The sequence below is a fragment of the Corvus kubaryi genome, unplaced genomic scaffold (genome assembly GCF_017639235.1).
Source record: "Corvus kubaryi isolate FWS band 111438036 unplaced genomic scaffold, C.kubaryi_AGA036_p1.0 37308, whole genome shotgun sequence".
Lineage (NCBI taxonomy): Eukaryota > Metazoa > Chordata > Aves > Passeriformes > Corvidae > Corvus > Corvus kubaryi.
The window spans coordinates 11,888,102-11,898,747 of record NW_024581096.1 but is presented as its reverse complement, the minus strand read 5'-3'; the positions used below and the strand labels follow the sequence as shown (position 1 = coordinate 11,898,747).

The 10,646-nt window shown below is 37.6% G+C and overlaps 1 protein-coding gene across 2 annotated transcripts in view; it reads right to left on the bottom strand.

The window, feature by feature from the left end:
- Nucleotides 1–442: 442 nt before the first annotated feature.
- NADK2 (NAD kinase 2, mitochondrial) overlaps nt 443–10,646 on the bottom strand; it is a 32,579-nt gene continuing 22,375 nt past the window's right edge. The window contains exons 7-12 of one of the 2 annotated variants that reach the window (XM_042028490.1): nt 10,233–10,311; nt 7,918–8,013; nt 5,764–5,819; nt 5,627–5,680; nt 5,050–5,173; nt 443–3,228 (exon numbers count right to left, since the gene is read on the bottom strand). In XM_042028490.1, coding sequence (XP_041884424.1) covers nt 3,090–3,228; nt 5,050–5,173; nt 5,627–5,680; nt 5,764–5,819; nt 7,918–8,013; nt 10,233–10,311 — 548 coding nt within the window. In that variant the 3' untranslated portion in view covers nt 443–3,089. Of the gene's footprint in view, nt 3,229–5,049; nt 5,174–5,626; nt 5,681–5,763; nt 5,820–7,917; nt 8,062–10,232; nt 10,312–10,646 lie in introns of both variants that reach the window. The other variant, XM_042028489.1, reaches the window with a different exon arrangement.

Here is a 10,646-nt window from a genome sequence, read left to right as displayed (position 1 = left end):
CTAGCAGTGTGTCAGCAATGGTGGTTTAGAGGACAGGGTGTTATCATGAATACTTTCAGCATTTATTAGACTATGCTTTAAAACCCTGTGCAGAACAGGAACAGTATTAGGCCTTTGGCTAGAAGGAATAGTTTTACATACCAAGTCCAGTGTTGGAAGGGGATCAACATTACTGTTGCCTGTCTGGTTATGATGGCAGCTGTAGTAGACATAAAATGAAAGTCTTCTGGATAAGGTGCGCAACTGACCTTTTCCCAAGGGGAATAACTTTTTTGTAGCCCTAAGCAATCCATAACAAAACCTGCTACACTGGTAAGTCTCTGTACTACATGTAAATGCATGAAGGCTTCCAAACCATTAAAACAACCTGAAACAGTAAGTGAGAAGAAACTGAGCACATGAAACACTTTTGAAGATTGAAATAAGGCACAGGACAGCTTCATTTATCAATTAACCTTTTAATTTTTATTACATAATGTATAAACACCACTTGGAAAAAAAAAGCAGCAAAGAATAACAGGTCTAGTCTAGCAGAACACAGTGTAGACTGGCACTAAATGAAAATACCATGGACTTGACTCAGCAGGTAGAATGGGTGCAAAGATCACTGCCAGTCCATGCAGATTAAATCAGTGTTAAACCAATACTCAGTCCTGTCCTGGAATACTGTCTACCAAGTAAGTTGTCTGTACTGCAACACTTTGTAATAAAGGATCCTTAAAAAGGGTCCTACAGCTCTTTAATAAAAAAAGGTAGCGGCTTACTATTAATTACAGATTTCTGAATCATCCTAATCAATTTAAGTGTTCACCAGTAAATGCTTTGACAGAACTGGAATTAAATAGAGACAAAACCAGTAGAGGCCACTCATGAGTAGGTCAGGCTTCCATTTTGCTAAGTTAGGAATCTGACTGTGAAAATTTACTAAGTCCTAATATCGATCATACTTTGGGTCTGAAAACATTGCCTTTTAGTCTTGACATTCATAATAAGCAATGACAGGCATATTTTAGAGGTATGCTTACTGATCAGACAGTCTAATCAGTCTCCATTAAAACATTTCAGCACACAAATGTTTAAATAAGCAGGAGATAAGATTTCTGCCATAGATTTGCTGTGCAGGTGTTCAATACCTAAATCTGATCAAAGAGTGGTGGAGTCCTAGGAAGTAATAAATTAGTGTTAATGGCATTGGTGGGGTTGGGGTTTTTTTGAATCCTAATAGCATATTGACTATGTACTTGACACAGGCACATAATAAACAATCCTTAACTGGTTACAGATGGATTGAGAATAACTAGAACACCCTAGTCTGTGTGCACACAACTTTTATAAAGATTAGGCTTTTGTGTCTTTACCGTTAGACAAGCTTTGCAAGTTATTTTAGACAATAAGGGCTTTATTCTGGTAGTTCCTGAGCTTACCAACTTTTGAAAGCTTACTTGGCTACTTTGATTTTCCCCTCTGGGTCTGCAGTCACGATAACCAGACAGTGTAAATAACTCTGCAGCACACTTAGAAGGTGAAATGTACACAGTGATAGATTACTCAGAAATCTCCATCAATTTCATATTTTCCTAAAACTGAATGGTCTGGTCAAATCAATAGGCTCTAAATTATGTTTTGAGTTCTATTAACTCTGAGTCTAGAAGGAAAAAACCCTTTGTCCATTTCCTCCACCAATAAAAAGCAGTTTACATTCTGCAAATGGCAATAAATAAACTGATTGGCCACATGGGAGAACATTTCCATTAGACCTGAGGACATCTGTTACAGAAGTCTCTTCGTTCAAAAGTCATTTGAAGAAAACTCACTCTTGGAAACCAATCTGTAGTAAACAAAACATACTATTTTCAAGTCACGTAGCAGAAGAGTTCCTGCTGTAGGAATATTTGTGTTGTCAATTTCTGCTTCCTTATCTCTGCAATTATCAGCACAGACTTCAAAAGGCAGTCACAGTTCACAGTTTCTCTAAAACATTTAAAAGGTGACTTGCTTTTCTTTAATCAGCCTTTTTTTTTCCTGTATCAACTTGATTACCTAATATGAGCAGAGATAAGTGAAATTAATTTGTTGTCATTTACATACCAGTAGAATTCAGCATAGGACTGGAAATTTAAGTTTTCTGGAGAAGGTAAAAAAAAAACATGCTGGGAAAACTGGAAGACGTAGGTATTAGCTTGTGGTCCAACTCCTAATACCCAGTGTATCTCATTCTTCTTTAATTATAAGAAATTCAGAACCCTAAATTCCAAACCATTCAACTTAATAAGGCCAAATATATTTCTTAATGATAGCCACTTTCATATACTAGTGTCACTGATAATCTCCTTGCCAGCTAATCTATTCAGTGAAGGAATTTATCTTACTCCAACATGATTTCTATAATTTGTATATTCCTGATGAAGGGCTCAAAAAAACCTTTGGGTTTCAAGTCCCTATCTAGCCAAACAAGAAGTAAAAGCTACGTCATTCAAGATGTATTAAACCAGACTTTTACTCTTGATGTAAGTCTACAAAGTAGAAAAAAATATTGGAAGAACAAAAAAAATTGCCACAAGTTGTATGAAACTACAAAGTTGTACAATTTTTGAAAAGCATACAAAAGGTTTGTATTATCATTTCTTTTACATCAACATCATGGTTTACCAAAATCTATATATCCTTGCATCAAATTGCTAGATTGACAGTCAACCTTTCTACAAAAGTGTATGTACGAAGTATTTAGTTTCATCAGTCCCAGACTGTTACTAAAAAAACTGTACATCTGAATATTTAATGCTACTGACTTAATACTTGAACCCATTCACCTGTGTTTACAAAGCTTTCATGTTTGCCTTACAGGTTAAAATGTCAATTTTCACTGAAGTTAGAGGTAACACTTCAGACATGTTTTACACTAGATGCAAAAAGAGCTTAAATATCAGGCTAATGTTTCCCCAACCCAAAGGAATGAAAAGCATTTCAAGCTTCCTCCAAATGCTCTTGCATCCAAAAAGGCCAGCTTCCAATATAATGCAGCATTGTGATATCCCCATGGTTTCCCTCTATGGATCCATAAATGTTACAGCAAAAGACATCAGAGTCCTTCATTCTTCCAGCAGAACAGTGCACAGTGAATCCTCTGTGTCAATCAGTATCGAAGCTATTGCCCCATCATTGAATTCAAAAGATGTTCCTCCATCTACAACCATACAAGCATCCCAGCAACGGGAACGGACACAGACCCTGCAGAAGCCCAACAAGTAAGTTATCACAAGACAGCTTAAAACTTCAGGCATTTCACACAAGCACTTAACAATAAAACTGGTTCTGGGACTTTCTTTTGCTTGGGCCAGTAAATGCTTAACCACCATTTAACATTGTACTAAATACTCGAACCCCCTGTGTGCCTCAGTGCTTTGTATGGACTAAGCAAAGAGTCCAGAGAGGACTGAAGGATGTACTCAATGGAGCCTACTGCTCCCAGAGTCTGAGAACAGCCTATAATATAATACTTGGTGTTGAAGCTTAGATGCAAGTTTTAATGAAAGCTACTGATGATCTCATTTAACTGTGATTTACTTCATCTCCACAGAAAAGCTGACAATTAATTTAAGATTCTAATAAGTGGTCTTCATGTTATGTGAAATATACATTTTCAAGTAGCAATGCTTGAGATTCAAATAATTTGGACATTAATATAGTCTATTTTGTTACATTAATCATCAGAGAGAAGGGAAAGCAATAACAAACACAAAGCTGAAGGTCAGGATGCTTGCCAGGCAACTTCAAGAACTGCAGCATATTACTGTCAATATTAAGAGTCTGACTATATCATATTTAAGCTAAGAAGTTTAAATCTAAGCTTATAAAATTTAAGGCATCTCTTTTAGAGCTGGACAAGACAGAATAAAGAATTTGGCTCAGAGCTCCTTTAAACATTTGTTTTGATACAAAAGGTTGAATTCACATTTAAATAAAACTGAAATACTGTATTGCTTTCAATAGTTTCTATGTTATTGTTTGCATGTTCAGTTAGTCTGATCATATAACTAATGGCTGTATGTGTTTATACTTAATTGTGGCAAGCTCCATACATCATAGATTCATTTGGATTGGGAAGGATACGCAATATCATTGAGCTCAACTATTAAACGAGCACTACCAAGCCCACCACTAAACTATATCCCTAAGTGCCATGCCTTACAAGTATTTTAAATACCTTCAGGAATGATGATTCTACCACTTCCACAGGCAGCCTGTTCCACTGCTTTACAACCCTTTCCATGATGAAAATTTTCTTAATATTCAATCTAAATCTCCACTGGCACAAGTGCCCTAAGTTAAAATGATGAATTACCAAATAATTCCATTTGGAAATGCATTTAGTCCAACCTTCTGCTCAAAGCAGACCTTACTTCAAAGACGGGTTAGCTTGCTTAAGGCCTTGCCCAGGCAAGTTTTGAGTCTCTCCAAGAACAGTGATAAGACAGTCTATAGAGACAACCTGGCAACCCGGTTGACTGCCTGGCTATTCTCACTGTGAAAATTTCTTCTTTTTTTTAATCAGAATCCTACATCCCATAATATCATGGGTGTTTTCTTATACTCTGCTCGGAAAGGAGTTTAACTTAAGTCTCCTCTGTAACCATCCTTTGGTAGCTGAAGGCAGCAACTGAATTCCCCCTTAGTCTTGTCTCCTCCAGGATGAACAAAAGCACTGTTTGAGTCTTTCCTTTACAAACCACGTGTTCTGGCCCCCTCATTCCCCCAGTGGCCCTTCCCTGAATTCACTCCAGTTTGTCAATGTGTCTCATACTGAGGGGAATGGCATATATCCAGAACTGGGCACAGTGAGATTCTTTTATTCTGTGAGATTGTGCAGGGATCAAACATTAAAAAGCCGTAACACAACTAGGAAACATTTTCTTCCTGCTGTTATGAGAACAATACTCAAGTCACTCAAAGAACTAACTGGATGTTGAAACACTTCAAGGGAAAGTCCTGCCCATACTTTGACAGATACACAGAATGAAGTAACTCTTCACTATTGCAGCCAACACTTACTTTGAAGAGAAGCCACGCTGACGGCTACTTGAGAAAACTCTGTTTACAATAGGCTCTCGAACACTGAAAAACATCTTTGGTTCCTCTGGACTGTAGAGCAGAGACTCATTGTAATCATTTGTTACTGTAAGTAGAGGAATCAGCCATTAGCTTTTCCAGAGAAAATTAGTTACTCTCAGAAACACATTCCTCCATGGAAGAGTGGCTTCTCCACCAAGAAGGAACATGAAGTCATGACAGATGTTTAACAGCCTTCACATGCAAAAAAATTACTTTTAGAGAAGAAGGCTTTCAGTTCTACTGAATGATGAACACTCAAAAGTTCTCTTCAGGTGATTAAATATTAACTGTTTCAAATCTTAGGAGAACTGAAATTCTCCTGAAGAGGATATACAGAAGTCTAAATAAGTGCTTTCATATCAAGTAAAGCATTTTTTGCTAACTGTGCCTAATTAATGTCTGCAAGAAAGACTGTTACTGCAAGAGTGCTAAAATACTGAAAGCTGAGTAGTACAGAATACAAACAAAATGAACTGGCCAAAGATAGTTTAAAAGAAATCTTGCCTTCTTCACTAACCTTTGTGTACCAGTTCCATGTTCAATGGCATATTCAAACTTCCATGCTTTTTCGCTGTTGAGCCAAGAGAAAGAGCCCCAATTAGATAGATGTATCTTTATATAAACTTGGCTACTAATGCCACGTTGTTCACTCACCCATCTTAAGGATCTCTTCAATAGCTTGATGTGCAACCTTGTTAATATTATAGGACCTAGACAGAGAAGTAGAAGTCTTGTTTACTAAGCAATACAACTTATGAGAAAAGCCGAGCAAAAACAAAACAGAAAATCTTGCACACTGATGAAAAACTAAATTCAACATCTGGGGAGGAAAAAGAATGGTATTAAGTGTGAGCTGATACCAGTTTATTTTAAAAAACAAGTCTTAAATCAACTCTTGATTTGGCATCTACCTGTGACCTTGTAAACCTTAAAAACCCATTAAGTCAAGTCTTCAGGAAAGAAGAGCATGGGATGTAGTCTCCTTATCAATAACCTTCCTGCCTTAAAACCCCAGTAACGGCTGAATAAAGCCTGCATTAAAAAACTGAAGCATGACAGTTCTAGAGATTGTGTTCTTATCCAAGGGTCTATCCAACCCCTGCTAATTTATTTTCTGTTAGCTCTCATTTATGAACCCAACACTTCTTTATAAATATTTTATGTGTGTATTTATACCCTAAGGTGTGGCCTTGAATATCACAGAACTGGTGTATATAGAAAAGGAGCAGTCAGATCAGACACTTCTGCATTTGACACATTTGGATGAGCAAGTTAACATAGCCTCAGTCTGGACTAAGTCAAAACCCCAAAAAATGTCTTCCACCTCTGCCCAGGCTCAAAAGGGAGTAGGTGCTAAATCACAGCCACTATGCAGCAGTACGGTGAACACCTCAGATGCCCAGGTCTCAATACAGCTCAAAATCCTCAGTCCAGCACTGTCATGGCAGTAAAATGCCTCAGACTGCAATACAGATCCTCTACACACCTATCAGACCACAGAGCTGCTGACCATGGTTGTCCAAGGCTCTGTCTCTTACACTTACTGCCTACCTGCAAGCCTGAGCAGATGCTATCAAGATATCCTTTTACCCAAGTTTTGGCAGCTACAGAAAGTACCTGGACATTTAAATGTCTCTCAGTCCCAGAAAGTCTGAAGTTCCAGGAGAGCGCCTAGACAACCGGTTAAGGAAGATCACTCCACTGAGGCTTGGCCTCAGTTTAGAGAAGTCCAGCAACTCATACTGATTGCTGCAATGGAGAGAGGCAATCCTGGAGTTTGGTTCCTGGTTCTGGGTTTGCTCAGCACCATGTATAAGCAAATGAGATGTGTAAGAACAGCAGTGAAATAAGACTGTACTTTCCCAAGGTATTGAACACTAGGGAAGTTTCCCTAGCACTCTGCCAATTTCAACCTTGGCAGGCTCCAGGACTAAGCTATGCTGCCTGAATACGAAATTCTGAATTACAATGAAGAGTAAAACCCAGTAACCATGGTTACAGCATGAATACTCATTTTTGAATTTCATTAAAAGCTTCTGTTTTAGTTCATCTTAGCCTGCCACATAAACCCAGTGCCTATTGTACAACTTTTAACTGCGAGCACAAACACATCTCTCACATCTCAAAACTAAATTGATTAGACTTACATGCAGTACTGTGGCACATTTAAACTGAAGTTTATATAATTTATCCCTCTGATTAAGCTAGCACAGTTCTGTGTAGATATGGCCATCTTTGTTTAAGGGGAGTATTTTGGCAGAGATTGTCCCCTGTCAATTAAGTATGAAAGAAACAAGAGGCTTGAAAGGAGAACTGGCAGTAGATGTGCCAGAGAACACTTAACACTGCTTCCAAGTACATGTTTTCCCATTCTTCTTAGAGCTTAGATTTTATAAGTTTACTGAGCTATATCATCTAAGCACTCTAATTTTAGCCAACAAGAGTAGTTCACAGATCACTATGAATGCTCTCTGCAAGTCAGAGCAGAATCTCTTTCCCTCACAATTCCCAACCATTCATCTTCACATGTGGCATTCATCTTTCACTGAAATTACACCTAAGGCAAACTTCTGTCTCAGTGCAACAGCTCCTCACCCTTTCAAGGCTTCTCTCCATACCCATAAGCAATGAGTGCTCTGCTCTTCTCATATACTTGTAACAGCCTTGAGCCATACTGACAGTGAGAATATTTGACTGACTTACCCATAGTCCAACAGAGTCTCAGCAAGGACAAAATGAATGAGCAAAATAGGCTCATCTAGCTTATCTGAAATTATATTTTATATCAAAGCAGCAACATGTACTCACCATGCTTTTGATCCTGTTCCAGTACACACATTAAGCCCTGAACTCTTCTGTTTTTCCCAAGGACCATCATCAACTGATATTTCATAATAGGAGGCCCTATGAAGCGAGAATTTAAAACTGGGTTTGCAGGACTTAAAGTTCTCCCTGAATAAGACAGAACACACAGCCTTATCAGGCACATAACAATTTAGACTTTCATATCTGGATCACAGTTTCACAGGCTTTGTACAGTGTTTCCAATTTGACAGCCACTTCTGGTTTACTATTTTATAGCAGTTTTTATAATGGACTAAAATGATTTGCAGCATTTTAAGGCACTTTTTCTGCAGTCGCTTCTCATATTAATTTATGCTCTGTGGTTCATCTGCAGGGCTTGTTAGACTTACAAATAAAACTATAAACAATTACCTTCCTGTCATAACTGTTGCACAAAAACTGTGGTTATGCTATGATTGGGTCTCATTAAATTATGTCAAGGAACACTAAACATTTCAACATCAGTAAGTAATAGCATGATTGAACCTGAATTCTTGATCACTTCAGCAATCAAAAATCCAGTGATTCTTCATGAATAGCTTTACACAATCAGCAGGCTTACATTTCTCTCCAGGGCAAATTAATCCTAAAACTCAAATGTACTAGGTCTTGATGTACGACCATCTCCTGCACGTTACTGTTCATCTATCAGGGGATTCCAAGTGTTAGGCCTAGAGACCAAAGTTTCCCTCTCCAAGCTCTACAAGAACATACAAGAGTATATTTATGAACTAAACTTGTTGATATTCATAGTGACTAATTCAAACAATGTGATACAGGCTTCAGATTAATAGATGCCCTCTCAGAAATACCACATTCACTGTTTTATGCGTGACTGAGTTTCACCTTTCTTAGTAAACAGAACTTACTGAGCTATTATTTCAGTCTGGATCCACTAGAAACACAGCTCTTGGCTGTTTGGTGTCAGTTTATACTCTCAGTAACTTAGGGCATGTTGTGTAATCACTCTTGAGAAGATGGGGAGATTAGAGAACTGGAAGTAGATTAGTACACAGGTGCACAGCTTGAGTCAGTTTAATGTAACTTTTGCAAGCTGGGTAGAACAGGTTTTCTGGGGTTTTTTTCTTCAATTTACCTCTTTTCATCACTGACATGCAGAATAAGATCTTAGAAGAATCTCCTGAAATTATTTTGTCTAAATAAACAGCAAACCTGTGTATTTGACACTGACAGAACATTCGTCTATGACATTTAAGTCTTCAAGTGTAAGGTCCTATTAACGCCGTAATAATTTCTAGAGGTTTGTTTCTACAGGTATTGTGTTCCTCAATGGTTCTCAAATACACTGGAGCCAAGAGCACAATGTACTTGTGACACTCATAGATAGCACTGGAAAACAGCTTTGTGTTCCTCTGTCACTGCACATTAAAGAAATTCTTTAAAACATTGATAAAATTAGGTTTGATTTAGTAGAAGGCAGGATTTTTATCTCTTTGAGATTAATGCCTTCTGCCACATGCTGAAGTCCAGACAAAAAATAAAGCACTCACAGAATATTTATACTGTTTCCAGCAGCAATCAGTGTCCCAGGCACTGTACAAACATAAGCTGTTAAAGTCTAAAGTGGCTTTTCTGTTGTTGTTGTTTATGTTTTTTAAGATAAACAATAAAGTGAAAAGAGATATAAAATACAGTAAAAGTTTGGTCAAATCCTGACTAAGGACCATGACTTTTACTGCGGCCCCAGTCATATTCCTCATGTTCCTCTTATTGTTTGGTTGCCAAAAATGCATTGATCTTCAGGACAGAAAGGACAGTCAAATGTATCCTGAATAAGGCAGTACCATGATTTGATACAAACTCATTTCTTAAAAGAAGAAAAGATGTATTTTCCATCAATAACAAGGTTTCTGCCAAAGGCAGGCTGATACCTTTGCCTCTAAAGACAGAAAGGCAGAAAAAGGAATCATGGTAAAACTTATTTCTACTTGGTCATGCTAAAAGCTTATGAAGAGATACTTAAGAAGATATGCAGGAGAGGAGGTAGTTTAAGAACTATTTAAATCATCAGTAAAAGGGAAAGAAAACAGGAAAAATGAAAGAATGATGAGACAGGAAGTAGAAAACCAGAAATTAACATTACAGCACTTACATCTCTGAAAATACACTTTGTAATCAGCAATAATACAATCAGTGTTAAATATTTATAGAGTAGAACTGAAATTTGACAGTAAAATCTCATCACTGACTGTCTATTGCAATGTCATAACAAGAAATTAAGTCAATTGTGCCTTGCTGAAACAACAATTAAAACACACCTGGATGAAAGAGATTCCCCAATGAAGACTTCATTGAGTGCTCTCACTGGTAAAAGATGTGGACCAGAAATATCAGACCCTGCAGATATCGAAAATAAGAGTTTTGAATCATGGATTAAAAATACAAAATTTTAAAAAAATGCTCACAATTTATTGGAGGACAGATTCTGCTGCCTGGGTTTGTTTTCTAGACCTCATGCTCCATTTTCTTCAAACTTATTTTTTCACTGATTTACTCTGTGATCAGTCACTGTCCTTTACTGGAGACAATAAACATTTAAACCAAGGTCAGCAATGACACTTAAGTTCAGACACTGCTTTCCCTGAAAAGTCATGGGCAGCCAGGCAGAATGAAGTCTCCTCTTCTGTCAGTCACTCTTCCAGCCAAGTTAAACTCACCGGCAGTGACTTAAC